Here is a 22,352-nt window from a genome sequence, read left to right as displayed (position 1 = left end):
GCCTGTAATCCTAGCTACTCAGGAGGCTGAGATCTGAGGATCTTGGCTCAAAGCCCACTCGGGCAGGAAAGACCGTGAGACTCCTATCTCCAATAAACCACCAGAAAACCGGAAGTGGTGCTGTAGCTCAAGTGGTAGAGTGCTCACCTTGACCTGAAGAGCTGAGGGATAGCGCCCAGGCCCAGAGTTCAAGCCCTACAACTGACAAAAACAAAACAAAACAACAAAAAAAGTGTCCACTGTTTTCTTTAAATTATTGTATCTTGCTCTTTGATGAGAGTCGTCAAGTTGTGAGTGGTTATATAAATTGTGAAGTGCCATTTCCCTGACAACATGATAGCTAATGGGTCTGTAGATATATACTCTGTTGGAAGATTTTGTTAGTTTTTTGAAATGAAATCTCACTATATTGCTCAAACTAGCCTCAAGCTGGCCATACCAGTGATAATCACAGTGAACAAATTTCTTGCAATAAAGATTTTCAAAATATCTGAGATGAAGCTGTATACAGTGTGTATAATCTGTAGTCTCCAGCAGAAAAAGCCCAAGAGTTGTGGCTCTACCTATAAATTCCTATAGGAGGATTTCTTTCTCTTTCTCCCTTTCTCTCTTTCTTTGTTTATTTGTTTGTTTTTTTTGTTTTTCTTTTTGGTGCCTGTCCTGGAGGCCTAACTTCAGGGCCTGCACACTGTCCCTGTGCTTTTTTGCTCAAGGTTAGCCCTCTACCACTTGAGTATTGTTCTACTTTGAGATTTTTTTGGTGGCTAATTGGAGATAAGAGTTTCATAGATTTTCTTTCCTAGGCTAGCTTTGAACTGTGATCCTCAGGCTTGCTTTGAACTGTGATCCTCTGATCTTAGCCTCCTGAGTAGCTACGGTTATAGTTGTGAGCCACCGTGACTGGGCATGATGATTTCTTTGAAGAAGTAAACACTGTATTTCTAAAATAAAGCCTGCTGAATTTTCTCATACAGAGAAGAAATTATTAAATCTATTATACTTTCAAATTTATTGAAAAAATAACTATGAAGTTATATTGAGATGATTAAAATTAAGTTTTACATTGTTGTGAGAAGAGTTACTTTATCCTTTTCTGAATACCAATGCTATGTTGATTATTACTATTTTTTAGGTTGCAGCTTCATATGGTAATGCTGTTTGTATTTTTGAGCCCCTGGGCATAAATTCTCATAAGAGAAATAGTGTAAGTATTAACTGATTTTAGAACACTTTTAGAATATGATTAATTTTTTTTTTGTTTCAGTATTTTTAGTATTGACATATTTTCATTTGACTTGTTAATTCTATAGAGCCTAGTAATAACAATAAAAAGTGCCGTAGGATCTGGTGCTAACAGTGGGGTAGAATATCTGTAAAATTAGTAAAGACCTTTTATAAACCCAAGTTTCTACAGTATTACTATCTACTATTTCCTGTGGTCATTAAAGTGGCAGGTAATGTAGTCAGAACTAGTTTTTGTGGTTACTAGTCTGTGCCTGATATTTAATATCTGGCTCTAATCCCTCTCCCCACTTTTATTATCAGTAGAGAAGAAGATGACACTTTTCTTAAAACCTTCTTAAAAACTCAGATTCAATGCTTAAAAAGTTTTAAAATACTCCATCCTCCATCCTTTAGCACCGCACTTACAGCAACACATTATGTTACTGTCCTATGTGACTCACATAAGACATTCTAGAATTTCCACTGCCCCTCAGACACTCTCCAATTTAAGGAATTTTTTTCTGTGTCACTTTAGGGCTAGATTTTTTTTAGGTTTTTTGTAACTCCTTCTCTTTGTGTCTTAAACTTTCTTCCAGAAAATTTATTTTATTTGCTTATTTATTGTTTACTATTTAGAATGTAAGCTCCAATGCGTTTTGTTTCTTTTGTTTGCTGATACTTCCCATGTAGTTAGATTAGTATCTGAGACATTGAGTTCCTAAACATGAACTTCATGGAGTTAAGGCTTATTAGCAAATTCATTTACCAATAAGTGGTCTAGCACACCACATTGAGAACCATTCTTATTTATATTGGATATTGTATTTTAATCTTAGGTAATATTCAGAAAATTTGATATGGTTAGGAATATCAACTCTTAAAAATTACTACATTAACTTTTGAACTCAAGGTCTTATTCTTTCACTTAGCTTGCTTATGCTCTGCCACTTGAATATTTGCTGATTAATTGGAGATGAAGTCTCTCAGACTTTTCTGAGTGGGCTAGCTTTGAACCTAATCTCAGCTTCCTGAATAGCTAGAATTACACTGGTGCTAGGCTTATTTATTTTTTTGAGACAGGTATCACTTATTTGCCTAGTCTGACTTTGAATTCATGGGCTTAAATCATATAGGATTGCTTAGGAGGTATATCCAGTGTTCTTTTGGATCATGAGCCTTTAGGATTAGGATAATTTACATTTCTTTTTTTTTTTTTTTTTACATTAAGCAGAGAAGATGTTGAACTACTTTATTTCTTTGTATATATTTTTTATTGTAAAGTTACTGTACAGAGGGGTTGCAGTTACATGAGTAAGGTAATGAGTACATTTCCTATTGAATATTGTTACCTCCTCTTTTGCTTTTCCCCTACAATCCCTTCCCTCCCTGATAATTTGCATTTCTTTCTAATGTATACTTGGCTTTAATAAAACATTTTTGAGCATCTGTGTAGCTAGCTAGTATTGCAAATGCTGAAGATACAAAGATTTTTATGACATTGTTCTTGTCCTTAAAGAGCTGCAATTTAATAGGAATCTCAGACATATAGACAAAATCCTGTGTGATGCACTTGTAATGGCATAATGGAGAGAAGCTTGGGTGTTGGCAGGAGATCGGAGAAGGTTTCTTAGCAGAGATGATGATTGAGCTAGATCTTTGTGAAGCCGGGGAGTTAGTAGAGAGGGAAGGAAAGAAGGGAAACAGAGAGGGAAGGCAGAGAGAAAGTACTTTGGGTGTGGCAAGCAGCTAAGTCTGGTAGAATGCCACCATTGTAAGTTACTTTAACAGTTTTTGAAAGTAATTGTGAAACATATTTAGATCATATGGTCTTCAGTTAAATAAAATGGTCAAGATTTTGGATGCTTTAAAAGCATATTTTTTTCTTCTGTTTTAGCAACTCAAGTGTCAGTGGCTTAAAACTGGGCAGTTTTTTTTGAGTTCTGTGACTTACAACTTAGCTTGGGACCCTCAAGGTATGTAGCAGTTATACTTAAAAATTATATAAATGAAACCCTGTTTTAAATATACGATTACCATGTGATTTTTTTTTTAAATAAAAAAGTGATGAATGCTATGCTTGCTTTTGTTGATGAGTGACTATACCTTTTTTTGTCTTTATACACATTGCTTGGTATAGGGATTAGTTTACTCTTTTGTCTCTTCGGTGTTTTAAAAGAAATACTATCTTTAGGGCTGGGAATGTAGCTTAGTGGTAGAGTGCTTGCCTAGCATGCATGAAGCTCTGGGTTCAATTCCTCAGTACCACATAAACAGAAAAAGCCAGAAGTGTTACTGTGGCTCAAGTGGTAGAGTGCTAGCCTTGAGCAAAAGAAGCTCAGGGACAGTGCCAGGCCCTGAGTACAAGCCCCAGGACTGGGGGGAAAAAAAAAAAAGCTTTAATTTCTAAAGATTAGGAACCTCTGAAGTTGTAACTTTATTTTCTTTTACATTCACAGTTACTGAGGATTATAATATATTCCATGTAGAAAAAAATTTTTTTTGAATTTTTTAGTTATGTCTTTAGCATATCCTGAAAATGCCAGAGTTTGGAGGATTTGCTATTCTACTTTCCCTCCCTTCTTCTCTCCTTCTTTTCCTTTTCTAGGTTATCTATCCCCTTCTTTCTTTTTTTTTTTTCTCATCAGGGTCTCTCTGTATAGCCCAGCCTAGCCTCAAAGTTTGCCATTTTCTTGCCTCTGTCTCCCACGTGCTGGGATGACTAATGGATATCACCACACTGGCTTTTATTTTATTTATTTTTTCATTCATTCATTTATGGTATTGAAACTTGAACTCAGGGCCTCAAGTTCTTGCTCAGCTTTTTTAGCTCTACCACTTGAGCCATACCTCCACTTCCAGTTTCTTGTTGGTTATTTGGAAATAAGAGTCTCACAGATTTGTCTGTCCAGACTGGCTCCAAACCACTATTCTTAGATCTTAACATCCTGTGTAGGCAGAGCTTTTTGTTTTTTAAAAAAGGTTTGATTAATACAAAGGGCAACCACTCTTTGCCTTGTAAGCTTTTGTTTTTTGCCTTGTAAGAGTTTTCACAAGTCTTTCTCAAGAATTATTCTTAATTGTCTTATGGATTCTCTTTTTCTTATAGGAGCTAATTTTAATTAGATAACACCACATGTTTTTCATAGACAGTAATGTGTGTTTTTCATATAATAGTTCCCAGACCTGAACAAAAGCATTTCTTTCCCATTTATCTTTGCTTATTTATCAGAATATTCTTGAATTTTCAGATAACAGATTGTTGACAGCAACTGATTCTATTCAGTTGTGGGCTCCTCCAGGAGGTGATATTCTGGAAGAGGAGGAAGAAAGTGATAACAAAATTCCTCCTGTTTTAAATGACTGGAAGTGCATCTGGCAGTGCAAGTTAGTATTCATCTCTTGTTATGTTCATTAGTTTAACAGTGCTTCCTAAATTATGTTTCCTTTTATAAAGATCTTAATTTTTTGACAGTACCATTGGATTTAGAAGCCTAGAAAGTAGTCTTTTCTGGCCCCAACCCATTATGCTGTTATTCTTCAATCTGTGCTATAGATAATTGTTCACAAAAAGGACATTTTCTTAGTGATAGCTCCAGGATTTGAGCTAAAAAGGTGAGCATAGGAATTACTTCAAGAATGAGATAATGAGGAGGGGAAGAAGTGTTAGGTTTCAAGTGGAAGGATCCTGAATTCCCAGCATTAATATAGATTATGTGAAGGGGATTAGGTAGCCAGGAACAACAATGGGCTGGTTTTTTTTTGTTTTTTGTTTTTTTTTGCTTTGTTTGTTTGTTTTTGTTTTTGTGCTGGTCTTGGAGCTTGAACTCAGAGCTCGAGTGCTGTCCTTGAGCATTTTAGCTCCACTTCTGGCTTTTTGGTGGTTAGCCTTAGCCGGAGATAAGAGTCTCATGGACTTTTCTGCCCAGGCTGGCTTCAAACCTCAAACCTCAGCTTTTAGCCTCCTGAGTTGCTAGGATTATAGGCATGAACCAATTTGGGTGCCTGGCTTGAGCTATTTTTAACATGTTATACTTAGGGTATTTGAGGTAGCTGGAGAGACCATTGTCTATATACTACAGACATTCTTATTTTTGTAAAATGAATATTGGATTAGTTTTGATTAATTTGATTAATTAGTTTTTAGTTAGTTTTGATTAAGGTGAAATACTTTGTTTATATTTGTAGGAGGCAGAAGCATCTTTGCTCTGATCATTGTGACTTGAATGTTTTCAAAATCTTGGTCATTAATTACATATACACCATGCCAATTTTAAAAATGCTTTTTAAAAAATCTTATTGCTTTTAGAACTTCAGTGTCGGTACATCTGATGGAATGGTCTCCTGATGGTGAATATTTTGCTACTGCTGGAAAGGTAAAGGACCAAATAAAGTTTAAAGGGAAAAACAAACCAGAAATATTCCTTTGTTCATCTTCATTTACTTTTTCCTCTTCTGCAAAGCTTGCTTGAGGAATAATAAAAGTGTTTATGAGGCTGGGGATATGACTCAGTGGTAGAATGCTTCCTGGCTTGTGATGATGCTGGGTTTGATTCCCAGCTCTGCCAAAAACAAAAAGTAATTTACAAAGATCTGGTATGTTCTCCTCAGATAGAAGGCACTTGTAGTGGATATTGATATTACTAGCACTAATGATAATAATACTTTCTAGTATGATTAGTAGTAGTAGGATTACTACTTTATCCTAGCTGATTGATTGATTGATTTTTGGCAGTCATGGGGCCTGAACTCTGGGCCTGGGTGCTGTCCCTCAGCTCTTCAGCTCAAGGCTAGCACTCTACCACTTGATCCACAGTGCCACTTCTGGCTTTTTCTGCTTATGTGGTGCTAAGGAATTGAACCCAGGGCCTCATGCATGCAAGGCAAGCACTCTACCACTGAGCTACCTTCCCAGCTCTTGCTAGTTAATTTATTAAAAAACTAATTTGATATTTACAAATAGCATATTTAGTTCTATTTAAAAAGTAGAGTTGTACTAATGATTCACCATGGAAGGATGTTTCTCTGCCTTATTCTTCCTATCTTTAAATTGTATGTTTTGAAGTTTTATTTATGTGCTATGAATTGCTTTGGAAACCTAGTGAAGCAAGTGTATGACCATCTTCATACTATAATATTTTTAAAACCATAGTTAGGGGGCTGGGAAGGTGGCTCAGTAGTAGAGTGCTTGCCTTGCATGCATGAGGTCCTGGGTTCGATTCCTCAGCACCACATAAGCAGAAAAAGCTGGAAGTGGCGCTGTGGCTCAAGTGGTAGATTGCTAGCCTTGAGCTGAATTGCTGAGAGACAGCGCCCAGGCCTACATAGTGTACATAACTACAAGAAATAAATTATTAAATTATTAAATAATTGTCAAGGCTGTAAAGGTACTAAAAATGTGGAATAATAGACATTCTGGGGTGTGTGTGTATGTGTATACTAGTACTGGGGACTGAAATCAGGGCTTCTTACTATGTGCTTTATTATTTGAGCTATGCTTCCAGTTCCCACATTTAATTTTTTTTTTCTTTATTGTATGGGGGTTTAACTCATTATATCAACTCAGGCTTGCTAGTCTTTTTTTTTTTTCTTCTTCTTCTTTTTAAAGAACTATACCATATTGACTTTACTACATGTACAAGACAAAGATGGGTTAACTTTGACAAAGAACTATAAATAGGTAGCTTGGTTCCCCGCCCCCTCACCCCCTCATCCTGTCAGATGTTTGTCCTGTCTAGTTCTAACATTTTTCTGGTTAATTGGAGATAAAGAGTCTTAAGGACTTTGACTTAAGACTTTGGGTTAACCTTAGTTAAGCTTTACAGGGCTTTGAACCTTGATCCTCAGATTTTAGCCTCCTAGTAGCTAGGATTATAGGTGGGAGCCACTGGTGTCTGGCAAGACATTGTGTCTTTTTTGTGCTGGTCCTCAGGTTTGAACTCAGGGCTTGGGTGCTATCCTTGAATATTTTTTTTGCTTCAGGATAGTCCTCTATCACTTGAGCTACAGCTATACTGTCAGCTTTTTAGTGATTAATTGGAAATAGGAGTCATGGACTTTACTGCCTGGACTAGCTTTGAACCTTGATCCTCAGATCTCAACCTCTTTAGTAGCTTGGATTACAGATGTGAACCATTGGTGTCTGACACATTGTACATGTTTTAAAAAACCATTTGGTAACAAAAAAATCACATTTGAAATATGGGCAAGTATTGTATATAGAATTAAAATTTATTTTTCGTACTTTACAGTGTAAAATGGTTTTCTAGGAACACTAGAATCCACCCATGGCATTTTGCATTCACCTCTAGTTGTAAAAACACTGAATTGTACTGTTTTGTAATCGGCTAATTAGTGGGTACAGAGGTAGTTGCTCAACGGTTGCATGAACTCATAGACAGGAAAACTGTACAACATTTAGATAGGAGGTTACAGTCATGTGCAGTTTAGTATTTCCAATAGGTATTTCCAAGTAAAGATGAACATAAAAATGTTTTGAGATATGCAGCAACTGTTATGTGATATGAAAACATTTGTGACTTCTATGACAAATTCTAATATACTCCTAATACTACTTTGGTTTGTTTGTTGAATCATTTCCTTCATTAAGCAGTTAAGTAAACAAACGATTCATCTTCTAACAAGTTCATAGTACATCTGGGGTCTTAGTTTTCTTGGTTTCCCTGTAGGTAGCCCTTGAGATAAGGGTTCAAGTATCTGTAATTAATAAATGGGGAATGATCATAAGTATGCATACCTCATATAACACTTTGCCCTTTAATGTGTTCAGCAGTCAAAATTTTTTAGTACTGTTGGTCCTCAGTATTCTTCCCACACATCATGTTTCTCACATATGTTTCTCACACACATTAGTAACTGTCTGAGAGCTACTGAGGACAGAGCATTGGTTCTCATCACTAAGTCAGCTCCTAGGAAACTGCAAACAAATGAGGTAGATGTTTTCAAGTTGTAAGTGGTATGCCCTGAATGGTAAGGTCTGATCCAGTATACCTGATGTAGACAGAGAATTCTAGCCTTAGGGTCCTTGAATCAGAGGACCTCAGCTAAGAAACCTGGTCTAGAATCTAGATAATTTGTTTCCTTTATCACATGTCCCTAGATCTATGTGGGGCTGCCTTTGAACCACCATCTTCTAACCTCAGCGTCCTAGGATTACAGGCCTGAGCCACTAGCGCCCAGTAAGGTTTTTTGTTTGTTTGTTTTGGGTCAGTCTTGGAGCCTGAACTCTGGACCTGGGCGCTGTCCCTCTGCTCTTCAGCTCAAGGCTAGTGTTCTACCACTTGAGCCACAGTGCCACTTCTGGCTTTTTCTGCTTATGTGGTACTGAGGACTCAAACCCAGGGCCTCATGCATGCAAAGCAAGCACTCTACCATTGAGCCACCTTCCCAGCCTATGTTTTTTTTTTTTCTTTAATGAATATCTACAATATATTGAACAACCTCTTTTTCCTCCATTGCTGTTAGGCTACTTTTCTTTTTTTTTCCTGTCATGCAGCTTGAACTAGGGACCTATGCCCTGCCCTTGAGCTGTCCCTGTTCAAGGCTAGTACTCTACCAATTGAGTCAAACCTCTACTTCTGGCTTTTTTTGCCCAGGCTGGTTTCTAGCCACATACTCACATTTTAGCCTCCTGAAGTACAGTTAAAATTATGGGCATGAGCCACTGGTACCTGGCTTACACATTAGTTTCTAAGTTATTTTTTGTAGTTCATTATTTGATTCAAAGGTCATCCAGAAAAATAGATTAGAACCTACTTTAATTATGTTGGTGCAGTTGGGATGATACTAGAGTTAGTCAGGGTGACAACTTTTTTTTTTCTTGTCAATCGTGGGTCTTGAACTCTGGGCCTGGGTGCTGTCTCTGAGCTCTTCAGTTCAAGGTGATCGTTGTACTGCTTGAGCCACAGCACCACTTCTGGTTTTCTAGTGGTTTATTGGAGATAAGAATCTCATGGACTTTCCTGCCTGGGTTGGCTTTGAACCGTGATCCTCAGATCTCAGCCTCCTGAGTAGCTAGGATAACAGGTGAGAGCCACTGGTGCCTGGCTTTTTCCTTTCTTCAATATGCTGATTTTAAACTTCAATATAGGAAGGCTCTTTAGCTGTACTGACTTTTAACCTTTCATGGGCTCTTGAATTTTTGTTGTTGTTGTTGTTTTTGTTATGTTGCTGGGCTTGAACTCAGGGCCTGGGTGCTGTCCCTGAGCTCTTTTGCTCAAGGCTAGCACTGTAATACTTTGAGCCACACAGCTCCACTTCTAGTTTTTGAGTGGTTAATTGGAGATAAGAGTCTCATGGGGATTTTTCTGCTTGAGCTGGCTGACTGTGAACTGATTTCAGCCTCCTGGGTCACTAGGATTACAGGTGTGAGCCACTGGTGCCTGGCATGAGCCACTGGTGCCTGGTACAGCTCTTTGATTGTTATTCTGGTATATATTTGAAATATGCTCTGTGCCACAGTGGGTTTCCCTGTGAAGATCTAGTTACTTGCTTCAGCATTTGTTTACTATTAGTGCTTGCCTGAGAAAACAAAAGCAATTACAAAGAACTTTGATAAATTCCTTTCAACAGTCTCTCTGTTCACTTCCCTGAATTTGTCTATATACATTCTGTCTTCCCTTGTTTTACCATGGATGAACGCAAAGGTCATTTCTTTCACTTAGAAGTGTATATTAGATCCTGTTTGTTTTTGCTTACCCAGGAATATCAAGGCTGTGTTTCTCCCTTTAGACTAGTTGCAGCTTTGCCACTGGGTTATCACACTAGCATGTTCTTTTGTACTGATTGTGTATCCTCTATATTCGCTCATTGAAGCTGTAACCCCCAGTGTGATAATATTTGGAGATGGAGACCATGGGAGGTAGTTGAGGTCATGAAGACAGGGCCTTTATGGAGGCTCATGGGAGACTGCTATAGTTGCCATGTGAGGGAGGCGCAAAGAAGGTGGCCATCCACAAGCCAGAAAGAAGTCTTCCTCAGAATTTCATAATACTGACACTCTGACCTTGGATTTTCTACCCTCTAGAACTGTGAAGAAATACATTTTTGTTCTTTAGCCAATCATTGTATGGTATTTTGTTTGGTTTGTCTAAGTTGACTCATACAGGATAGCAGATATAATGTGCTGTAGTTTCATCCGTTGTAAAATAAACAACCATAATTGGAATACCCTCCATCTTTCCTGCTAGCTTCTGTCACATTGCCTGGTCCTTCTGGAACCCAAAAAGGGTTGTTTTTGATGTCTTTTTCTTCATTCTCAGTTGAGCCCATCCAGCAGTGCTTCTCCCATTGTTATCAGAGACTTCCTGTTTCTGAATCCTGTGGTTTTTACTTAACCTGTCAGCATGATTTAACACAATTAGTTACTTCTACTTTTTTAAAAAAGACTTAATATTAAAATTTTTATTTATTTTTTGTTGGTTGTAGGGCTTGAACACAGGGCCTGGGTGCTATCCCTGAGCCTCTTTGTACTCAAGGCTAGCGCACTACCACTTGAGCCACTGTGCCACTTCTGGTTTGGGGGTGGTTAATTGTTTTTTATTTTTGTTTTTGGTCCGGTCATGGGGCCTAAACTCTGGGCCTTGGCGCTGTCCCTCAGCTCTTCAGCTCAAGGTAAGTGCTCTACCACTTGAGCCACAGCACCACTTCCGGCTTTTTTTTCTTTTTGCTTATGTGGTGCTGAGGAATCGAACCCAGGGCCTCATGCATGCAAGGCAAGCGCTCTACCACTGAGCCACTTTCCCAGCCCTAATCTTACTTTTATAAAAGCAGTTTTAGATTGATAGAGAATCGAGATGAAGGTTCTAGGATGTGTTTCATAATTTTTATGGAAAGATAAAACTGCTTCATTCGTAAGAATCCTTTCAGAGTTGAGAAAATGTATCTTGGATTTAGGCTTATTTTTTTAGAGTTTTTGGAAAGCTATACAAGCAATTAAGATTCTTTTGATAAAAAGGACAGAACTAATGGTGGAATGTTAGGCAGTTTTTGTCCCCCCATCTGTTCTGCTCTGTTAATAAATCAGATTTGTCTGATTTGATTAAACAGATGGTCACTGTGTAGATCTCCCACTAGAAGGCCTTTCTACCGCCTCTGCTACTCATGACGGGATTTCAGTTTAGGTGATTGGGTACACAGATCCAATTACTGTCAGGATCTTAAAAATTACAGTTAATTAAACACTTTTGCTGGTAAAGTCCAGTTTTTATTTTTCCTTTTTAAGTTTTTTTTTTTTTTTTGGGGGGGGGGGAGGATTACGGTCATGGGCCTGAACTCTGGGCCTGGGCCCTTATCCCTCAGCTCTTCAGCTCAAGGCTAGCACTCTACCACTTGAGCCACAGCGCGACTTCCAGCTTTTTTTTTTTTTTCTGCTTATGTGGTGCTGAGGAATCAAACCCAGGGTCTCATGCATGCAAGGCAAGCGCTCTACCATTGAGCCACCTTCCCAGCCCAGGCCCAGTTTTTATAAATGTGGTAAATCAAATTTTTGGAGGGCTTAGGAGTATTTGGAATTTTTTTTTGGGTCCGGTCGTGGGGCCTGACCTCTGGGGCTGGGTGCTGTCCCTCAGCTCTTCAGCTTAAGGCTAGGGCTCTACCACTTATGTGGTGCTGAGTAATTGAACCCAGGGCCTCAGGCATGCAAGGCAAGCACTCTACCACTGAGCCATCTTCCCAGCCCCAGTATTTGGAATTTTTACCTTACCTTAAAGGAAAATCTCACAAGGTATTTGAAGTTTTTTCTTTTTTTTCTGGTTGTGGGGCTTGAAATCAGGGCTTGGGTTTTGTACCTGAGCTCTCACTCAAGGCTAGCACTCTATCACTTTGAGCCACAGCTCCACTTCCAGTTTTGTTTTTCTTTTTTTTGGTTGATTGTTTGAACTTTGGGCTTGGGCACTGTCCCTCAGCTCTTCAGCTCAAGGCGAGCATTCTACCACTTGAGCCATAGTGCCACTTCCGGTTTTCTGGTGATTTATTGGAGATAGTCTCATCTCATGGTCTTTCCTGCCCAGGCTGGCTTTGAATGGCGATCCTCAGATCTCAGCCTCCTGAGAAGCTAGGATTACAGGTGTGAGCCACCAGCGCCCAGCTTTCCACTTCCAGTTTTTGAGTGGTCATTGGAGATGAGTCTCACAGGGACTTTCTTGCCTGGGCTGGCATCAAACTGTATTCAAGAATACTTGAATAGCAAGTAGCTAGAATTATAGGCATGAGCTACCAGCACCCTGTATGTGTGTATGTGTGTATGTGTATGTGTGTATATGTGTATATGTGGTTTTTTTTTTGGGTCCGGTCGTGGGGCCTGAACTCTGGGCCTGGGCGCTGTCCCTCAGCTCTTCAGCTCAAGGCTAGCGCTCTACCACTTGAGCCACAGCACCACTTCCGGCTTTTTTCTTTTTGCTTATGTGATGCTGAGGAATTGAACCCAGGACCTTACACATGCAAGGCAAGCACTCTACCACTGAGCCACCTTCCCAACCTGTGTGTGTATGTGTTTTATAGCTAGGTCACATTGTGCTACCAGCAGTGTGTGTGTGTGTGTGTGTGTGTGTGTGTGTGTGTGTGTGTTTTATAGCTAGGTCACATTGTGCTACCAGCAGTGTGTGTGTGTGTGTGTGTGTGTGTGTGTGTGTGTGTGTGTGTGTGTGTGTGTTTTATAGCTAGGCCACATTGTGCTCCCAGCACCGTGTGTGTGTGTGTGTGTGTGTGTGTGTGTGTGTGTGTGTGTGTGTGTGTTTTATAGCTAGGTCACATTGTGTTGCCAGACTAGCTTCAAATATATGATGCTTTTGTCTCAGCCTTGAAAATTCTGGGTCATAGGCATGTGTCCACCACAGCCAGTGTAGTTAAATCTCCAGTTCAAAAATAGATTTTCTTTATTTTGTTTGCTAAGAAGAGTTCATTGAATTCTATTATTTATAAGGTTTATATCTGAACATTTTAAAATAAAATTTGTTATTTTGTAAAATTTGCAGGTGATGTGAAACGTTCTGAATTCTTCAAAAATATTTTTCTTTAATAGAGCCATTATTCTTTTGAGGGAAAGACTAGGATGAGAAGCTTTCTTGAGGATTTTGGCAGGAAGAAAGGAGAGGGCCACAGGATGTTTCAGAAGCTTCTCTTCTCTTCAGAGTGCATCTGTGTTCCTGAATCCAGTGTTTTGGTTACTTTTTTTGTGTGCTGGTATTGGAGCTTGAACTTAGGGTCTCAAACTTGCTCTATTTTCTTGATCATGGCTGGCACTCTACTACTTGAGCCATGACTCCAGCTTTTTACCAGTTGAGATGGAATCTTATGACTTTTCTATCGAGGCTGGCTTTGAACTTCTATCCTCTGGATCTAAGTGTCCTGAATATCTAGGATGGATTATAGGTGAAAGCTGTTGGCATTGAGCTCAGTGTGCTTTCTTTTTTTTTTTTTTTTTTTTTAATATAAAGTCTTTATTTTAACAGGTTGAGTAGAGTTTTTTTTTTTTTAAAGTATATTTATTACATAGCCTCCTGCTTTATTTATTTATTTTTTTTTGGGGGGGGGGGGTCCAGTCGTGGTGCCTGAACTCTGGGCCTGGGTGCTGTTCCTCAGCTCTTCAGCTCAAGGCTAGCACTCTACCACTTAAGCCACAGTGGCACTTCCGGCTTTTTTCTTTTTGCTTATGTGGTGCGGAGGAATTGAACCCAGGGCCTCATGCATGCAAGGCAAGCACTCTACCACTGAGCCACCTTCCCAGCCCCTCAGTGTGCTTTCTTATGTCACTTGAGCACCATTTCTTTAAAACATTTAGTAAGTTTTTTGTTGTCTTTTTTTTTTTTTTTTGCTTTGTCATGGAGCTTGAACTCAGGGTCTTGGGGGCTGTCCTTGAGCAATTCTGCTCAAGGCTAGCATTCTAGCACTCTACTACTTTGAGCCATAGCTCTACTGGTTGTCTGGTGGCTAATTGGAAATAAGTCTCACAGACTTTCCTGGCCGGGCTGGATTTGAACTTTGATCCTCAGATTTCAGCCTCCTGAGTAGCTAGGATTACAGGTATGAGCCACCAGCAGCAGGCTTTTTTTTGTCCCCCCATGAATGTAACTTTTGAATTTATCCTAAAATAAATGTCACTGGATTAAAGATGATCTGATTTACTGCGTCCTTTTTGCCACTTAAAAACTGTATTTATAGGAGGCAGATTATTGTTTGTATTTTATTCTTTTTCCCTTTTTAATACAATAGTATCAATAGTACTGTGAGTTGGAAAGCTAGTTTCATATAACCCATCCTGGTACAAATGTAGGTTACCATTAACCATTCATCTTCACAGATGGACTTGAATAAAAGCTGACCAAGAAGCCCCCTTTTTGCTTGTACTCCCCCCTTTTTTTTTTCCTAAATAAAAAAATTCTACCATAGATCACTGAGCCTGGGCCTATAATTTTCTAGTAAGAACCACTCAGCAAGTGGGAGGATTGGGATCCTCCAGGACAGAATCTGAGGCATCCAGGCTAAACCCTCCTGCCACTCCCTCCCCCCCCACCCCCACAGGTGGCAAATTGCTAGTTCTCTGGCTGGGAGCCACCTGCACCCAGCTCCTATTTCATTCTTGATAAAAAGGTAGTATTTGGTTATATATAAATTTTTTTAGCCAGGCACCAGTGCTCATGCCTGTAATCCTAGCTACTCAGAAGTCTGAGATCTGAGGATTGCAGTTCGAAGCCAGTCCTGGCAGAAAAGTCCATGAGACTCTTATCTCCAATTAATCATCAGAAAACTGAAAGGGGTGCTGTGGCTCAAGTGGTAGAGTGCTAGCCTTGAGCTGAAGAGCTCAGGGACAGCACTCAGGACCAGAGTTCAGGCCCTACAACCAGCAAAAAAAAAAATTTTTTTTTAGTCCCAAGTTAAGCACCAGTGGCTCATACCTATAATCCTAGCTACTCAGGGGGCTGAGGATCATGGTTTGAAGCCCCAGTACAGGCATGAAAGTCTTTGAGACTCCTATCTCCAATTAACTACCAAAAGCTAAGAGTAGAAGTTTGGCTCAAGTGGTAGAGTGCTAGCTTTGAATAAAAAAGTTTAGGGACAGCAACCACGAATGGAACACACACATAAAAAAATTAATGCTTTGGGGCTGGGAAGGTGGTTCAGTGGTAGAGCGCTTGCCTTGCATGCATGAGGCCCTGGGTTCGATTCCTCAGCACCACATAAGCAAAAAGAAAAAAGCCGGAAGTGGCGCTGTGGCTCAAGTGGTAGAGCGCTAGCCTTGAGCTGAAGAGCTGAGGGACAGCGCCCAGGCCCAGAGTTCAAGCCCCATGACCGACAAAAAAAAAAAACCAAAAACCAACTAAGTTAGGCATCAGTGCCAAATACATGTCATTTAAGCCTTTTAATACAGTTGTCAGAACTAAATAAATAATATAACCTGCCTATTGCTATATCTAAGTAGTTTTTTTTTTTTTTTTTTTTTTTTGCTGGTCCTGGATCTTGAGCTCAGGACCTGAGTGTTGTCCCTGAACCTCTTTTGCTCCAGGCTAGTGCTGTACCATTTGAGTCACAGCAGCACTTCTGGGCTTTTTTGAACTGTTTATTGGAGGTAAGAGTCTGTCTCACGGGGACTTTTCTGCCTAGACTGGCTTTGAACCACAGCTCTCAGATCTCAGCCTCTTGAGTAGCTAGGATTAAAGGTATGAGCCACTTGTGCCCAGCTTGTATCTATAAATACTTGAGGTTGACTTGGAAGTTATTCTTAACAATTCCCCAAATGCTTTCTTACCACTTAGAGTAGGGATCAGGAATCTATTAGTCCATGTGCTAAGAAAATGGTTTACATTTTTAAAGTTTTGTAAGAATGATGAAAAAGTATCATATGCTGCAGTCCTGTGCAGCATATAAAGCCTTACTTATTTACTATGTTCTGTTATAGAAAAAGTTCATATTTAAGACAAATTTCATTCCTGCAAAAATCTTGAAAAAGGAAAGAATGATAACATTGACTGATAAGATACAAAGCATCTTTCTTACCTCTTCTTAGCCAAGACGCTAACATCACAATCTTCAGATGCTCTTCTATGACATATGATCTTTAAATGGAGACATTTTTCATCAATCTCCATAATTAGAAAGACTAATTATGAACAGATTGCCCATTTTATTTTTCAAGGATAGTATTATTTAGAAATAATTTTAGCTTTGATTTTATACTATGTATAGATTGTACAATGATGTTTTAGATATATCTTAATTTTTAAAACTTCATACCACTTAAGTTTTGAATTGTACATGTACATATTTTATTGACTTACGTATTTTGCAGGATGATTGTCTTTTGAAAGTGTGGTATCCTATGACTGGTTGGAAATCCTCAATTATACCTCAGGATCATCATGAAGTGAAAAAGAGACAGGCCTCTACTCAGTTTTCCTTTGTTTACTTGGCACATCCTCGAGCAGTGACAGGTTTTTCATGGCGTAAAACAAGCAAGTATATGCCCAGGTTAGATAAATGTACCTTATAACTTTGGTTTGTATTCTTAATGTGTGTATAAAAATAATTACAATAAGATCATTCTACTGTATTGACATGCTGAATATGAACAGAATAGATTCTGAGTTGGGCTGTCTTAACTGAAGTTCTACTGTTATCACAGCTTGGTGAATCTGATGCCAGTTCCCAACCTCTCTCTAGGAGAGAGAGGTTCAGTGAACAACAGGAAAGATGTTTGCAAGTAAACAGGAAAGTATACATTCAGGGCAAATAACATGGTAATAAACTGACAGTAATGTACATGATAAAGTGGCTGAAATGGCTAGGTTATGCCTTTTAATCTCAAGTCTATTAACAGAACATTTTCAAGGACTTGTTTTAATTTTAAAAATGGCTATTCTACTGGAAAAATACCTATTTTCTATCATGTAAGTTATGCTGCTGTTTGTCGATGGTGACTTGTTAAACTACCCAGGATCTTTTTTTTTTTATTGTGAAAATACTGTACAGAGGGGTTACAATTACATAAGCAAGGTAATGAGTACATTTCTTATCAAGCATTGTTGCCTCCTCCTTTGTTTCCCCTTCCCATCTCTTCCCATCTCCCCCACCCTACCCAGGATCTTGAACTCTGGGACTCATGTGATTCCTCTACTTCAGCCTCCCAGAAGCTGAGGCATGCCACCATACCTGGCTTCAAAGTATTTTTAAAAATTTGATTACAGTGATTCCTCACTGTCTGTGGGGGATTGTTTCTGTGACTTCTCACACATACTAAAGCCTGCAAATGTCTTCATATAAAATGATAAAAAGCCTTCATATAAAATGATGTGGTATTTACCACTACTACTAACGACACACATCTTTATACTTTAAAGCATCTTTAGGTTACTTTAATACCTACTGCAATATAAAGGCCATATAAATAGTTTTTACATTGCATTGTTTAGGGGATAATGACCAAAAATCTGTTACCTGTTTGTTTTTTTTTCCCCTCACAAGTAGTTTTGATCTGTAGTTGGTTGAATCTACAGATATGGAACCATGGATACAGCGGGTTCACTATTTAGGTTTTCCATCAGTGTTATGATGTCTCTTACAGACAGGTATTTAGAAACATAAATAAACTAGAAAACAGCTCACGCAAATTATTCCTGTCTTGTCTACATATTTAAAGAAGCAATAGACACTCAAAAACTTGCTGCCTAGAAATTAGCTTATCTGTTTGTCTGTATTTTTAAAAAATGTTTCTAGGGCTTGAATTCAGTGCCTCAGTACTCAGACTTATTTACTTGTTCACAGCTAGTGCTCTACCATTTGACCCACACACATATTTTCAACCTAGATATATCTGAATTCTTAAGGGAGTGTTGTCTCCTCTCTTAAATATATGTAGGAACAGTTTATACTTGACAGCAAACAGCATACATTACGGAGATAACATGGAAAAATTTACAAAATTTTAAAGTCCAAATATAAGGCATTATCCTTAAATTATTGGCATCAGTTGAAAAATTTGAAAACTATTTTTCGAACTTGGAGTCCAACTCTAATCCTTGTGTGTGTGTGTGTGTGTGTGTGTGTGTGTGTGTGTGTGCGCGCGCGCGTGTGCGCGCGCGCATGCACGCACATGTGTGTGCGCATGCACGCACCAGTTCTGGGGCTTGAACTCAGGGTCTTGGAGCTTCTTTTGCTCAAGGCTAGTGCTTTACCACTTGAGCCACAGCTCTTGTTTTTTTTTTTTTTTTTTGTAGTATAGTGGAGATAAGAGTTTCACAAACTTTCCTGCCCAGGCTGACTTTGAACTGTGATCCTTAGACCTCAGCCTCCTGAGTAGTTAGGATCAGGCATGAGCCACTGGTGCTTGTCCATGTAAGCATTTTTTTAAATAAGAAAAACAGTTCTATACAACTTGGGGGGTGGGGGAGTTGGGAGGAAAAAAATGAGGGAAGGGGGTGACACTATTCAAAAAGAAATATACTCATTACCTGACTTATGTAACTATAACCCCTCTGTACATCACCTTTACAATAAAAAAATAATAAAGAGCTAAGGCCCCCCCCAAAGGAAAACAGGTTTTTCTTCTTTTGTAACAAGTTGCTTATTTTATTTATTTTAACTTAATGGGCATTGATTTATACTTTTGTATGATATTCTTCTTAAGGTTTTATTATGAAATAATAAAGTTACTCATTTCTTTTTTTTGGGTCCGGTTGTGGGGCCTGAACTCTGGGCCTGGGCACTGTCCCTCAGCTCTTCAGCTCAAGGCTAGTGCTCTACCACTTGAGCCACAGCACCACTTCAGGCTTTTTTCTTTTTGCTTATGTGGTGCTGAGTAATCGAACCCAGAGCCTCTTGCATGCAAGGCAAGTGCTCTACCACTGAGCCACCTTACCAGCCCCAAGTTACGCATTTCTATTTGGATTTTAAGAAGGATGAGGCAAGTTGATAAAGCTACTACCATTAGCTAGATAGTTTAAAAATAAGAGTAATTATATTATTATATTATTATATTATCATTATTATACTATATTATTATTATTTTATTAAGATCATCCTATAATTGATAATACTAGAATTTCTCTTGTTGTTGAGTTTGTTTTATTTAGAAGACATTAATATTCCTTTAGAGTATACTCTTCTAGAGCACATATATAGTTAGGTATTACTTTCTGTGGCTTTTTTTTTTTTGGGGGGGGGGTTGGTCATGGGGCCTGAACTCTGGGCCTGGGCACTGTCCCTGAGCTCTTCAGCTCAAGGTGAGTGCTTTACCACTTGAGCCATAGTGGTTTATTGGAGATAAGAGTCTCATGGACTTTCCTGCCTGGCTGGCTTTGAACCGTGATCCTCAGATCTCAGCCTCCTTAGTAGCTAGTTTTACAGGTGTGAGCCACCGGCACCCAGCTACTTTCTAGAGAGGGTTTTGTCAAGACTCTCCTGGTTTTCTTTATCATGTTCACACTGGTACTATGTATTGAGCCCTTTACTTTCTTTTTTCCTTACAATGTTTTTTACACTAACCTCATATTTATACATGAAGCAAATAAATACTAGTAGTTTCTAATTCACTGATGGCATTAATGTTGGTAACAATATTTTTTTCTTTTTTGTTGTTAGGGGTTCTGTGTGTAACGTGTTACTAACTTCATGCCATGATGGTGTGTGTCGGCTCTGGGCAGAAACCTTACTACCAGAAGACTGTCTTTTGGGTGAACAGATTTGTGAGACTACTACCTCCAGCACTGCCAGCACCCTTTCTCATTCTGGAAGACATAAAGATAGAATACAGCATGCTCTTGAGGTACTGTGCTACTTATGATGCTAAATGAATTCTTTTGCTGGGAACTCATAAGCTAAAGTACAGATGGAACACATAGTGCATACAATGATGAAATTAATAATGATAACTTCTCACTTTATTTTTTCAAGGTTATTCATTTTTTTTGCCAGTATGAAGCTAGTGGTGCTGGTGGCTGATCACACCTGTAATCCTAGCTGCTCAGGAGGCTGAGATCTGAGGGTCATGGTTCAAAGCCAGCCCAGACAGGAAACTCTCTGAGACTCTTATTTCCAATAAAGCACTAGAAAACCAGAAGTGGCGCTGTGGCTTAAGCGGTAGAGCACTCGCCTTGAGCTGAAGAGCACAGGGATAGCACCTAAGCCCAGAGTTCAAGCCCCATGACCAACCAAAAAAAAAAAAAAAAGTAACCATCTTACATTTGTAGTCTAGGTAAATAACATCATTTTTACTTTTTCTTTTGCATATCAAATGTCAAGATCTGTAGGAAGAAATAGCTGTGATTACTAAAATATGCAAAAGTTCTTGAATTTATAGTTAAATGTTGTTTTTGTTTTATGAGGAAAAATTGTACTTTTATTATTCTAGTTAAAAAGGACTATTTGGTTCCTAGAAATATATTGGTTAATAAGATATTAGTATAAATGAATTCACTGTTTTACAGTTTCTGTGATTGAATATTTTGAAAGTGAAATATTTTTTCTACTTTTTAAAATACGTACAAAAGCACTTTAAAGAAATTAGGTTATTTGTCAGGCGCCAGTGGCTCACACCTATAATCCTAGCTACTCAGGAGGCTGAGATCAAAGAATCGCAGTTCAAAACCAGCCCAGGTAGGAAAGTCTGTGAGATTCTTATCTCCAGTAAACCACCAGAAGCCCAGAAGTGGTAGAGTCTTGAGCTGAAAAGCTGAGGGACAGTGCCCAGGCCCAGAGACCAAGCCATACAACCAACAAAAAAAAAAAAAAAAAAGAAAAAGAAATTAGGTTATTTATAGAATATAGTACAAAACTGTCTAATCTGATTAGGAAATAAAATGGTACACCTATTATGCAAGATTACCAGAAATTTACTGGGTACTAATGCCTCATGCCTATAATCCTGTCTACTCATGAGGCTGAGATCTGAGGTTCAAGATTTTAAGCCAGACAAATCTGAGAGTCTTTTATTTCCAGTTAGCCAGCTAAAAGCAGAAGTGGAGATGTGGTTCCAGTGGTTGAGCACCAGCCTTAAATGAAAAAGTTAAGAGTACAAGGCCCCTATGGGCTGGGAATGTGGCTTAGTGGTAGAGTGCTGCTTAGTATGCATAAAGTCCTGGGTTCAATTCCTCAGTACCACATTAACAGAAAAGGCTGGAAGTGGCTATGTGGCTCAAGTGGTAGAGTGCTATCCTTGAGCGAAAAGAAGCTCAAGGACAGTGCCCAGACCCTGAGTTCAAGCCCCAGGGTTTTCAAAACAAAAAACAAAAAACCCCAAAACAGTACAAAGCTCTGAATTCAGGTCTTACTACTGGCACACATATACCCACACAAAGAAATTACCACTTTTTTTTTTTTTTTTGCTACAAATAGAGGTTAATATTTTCTTGTGATTGTTTTTATTGCACAAGAAACATGTTATTTTCTTTTTTCTCTGATCCTGGGGCTTGAACTCAGGGTCTGGGTGCTGTCCCAGAACCTCTCTGTGCACAAGGCTATCACTTGAGCCACAGCACCACTTCCAGCTTTTTCTATTGGATATGAGTCTCACTTTCCTGCCTGGGGTAGCTTTGAACTGCGAGATCCTCAGATCTCAGCCTCCTGAGTAGCTAGGATTACAGGAATAAGCCACTGACACCTGGCTAAGGAAGATGTTCTTATGGAAAAAAATGGAAAAAAGAAGGAATTTATAATGCAGCTATTATAATCATGTATGTATCTTTTTCTTTACAAAATTGTGGTCAGATTATATAGAAGTATTTTATAATTTGTTTTCTGTATTTAATACTTTATAAACATCTGTTCTACATTAATTATTATGCTTGTCTATTTACATTATTAGTTTAATGGTTACATAGTTGAAGTGACTTTTCTGTTTTCCCAAGTAGAAATATTTTATGAGTTTGATAGTATACGAACTTGAGAGTAGGAATGGGAGGGGAAAATGGGAGAGAATGAAGAAAAGGGTAACATTGACCAACGAGCATTAACTCTTAATCTGACTTATGGAATTGTAACCCCTTTGTATAACTACTTAATAACAAAATAATTAAAGAATAAACCACCTTTAAAGTTTTTTACATAAAATATGCAAATTAGAGTTATGATTCAAATTGGAGAGCACTACTCTAGCAAATGCAAAGCCCCAAGTTCAAATCTCC

General features: G+C 38.7%; 1 protein-coding gene across 2 annotated transcripts in view; it reads left to right on the top strand.

Annotated features, from left to right (window-relative positions):
* Positions 1–22,352, top strand: part of Dmxl2 (Dmx like 2) — a 109,275-nt gene that overhangs the window by 18,193 nt on the left and 68,730 nt on the right. For both annotated transcript variants that reach the window (XM_042687435.1, XM_042687434.1), the window contains exons 3-8: positions 1,133–1,204; positions 3,119–3,197; positions 4,473–4,608; positions 5,531–5,597; positions 16,526–16,704; positions 19,813–19,996. In XM_042687435.1, the coding sequence (XP_042543369.1) occupies positions 1,133–1,204; positions 3,119–3,197; positions 4,473–4,608; positions 5,531–5,597; positions 16,526–16,704; positions 19,813–19,996 (717 nt within the window). The remainder of the gene's footprint in view (positions 1–1,132; positions 1,205–3,118; positions 3,198–4,472; positions 4,609–5,530; positions 5,598–16,525; positions 16,705–19,812; positions 19,997–22,352) is intronic.

This window comes from Dipodomys spectabilis, unplaced genomic scaffold (assembly GCF_019054845.1).
Source record: "Dipodomys spectabilis isolate Male_0828 unplaced genomic scaffold, ASM1905484v1 ptg000108l, whole genome shotgun sequence".
Lineage (NCBI taxonomy): Eukaryota > Metazoa > Chordata > Mammalia > Rodentia > Heteromyidae > Dipodomys > Dipodomys spectabilis.
The sequence above is the reverse complement of the archived record's forward strand: the minus strand, read 5'-3'. Positions and strand labels throughout refer to the sequence as shown.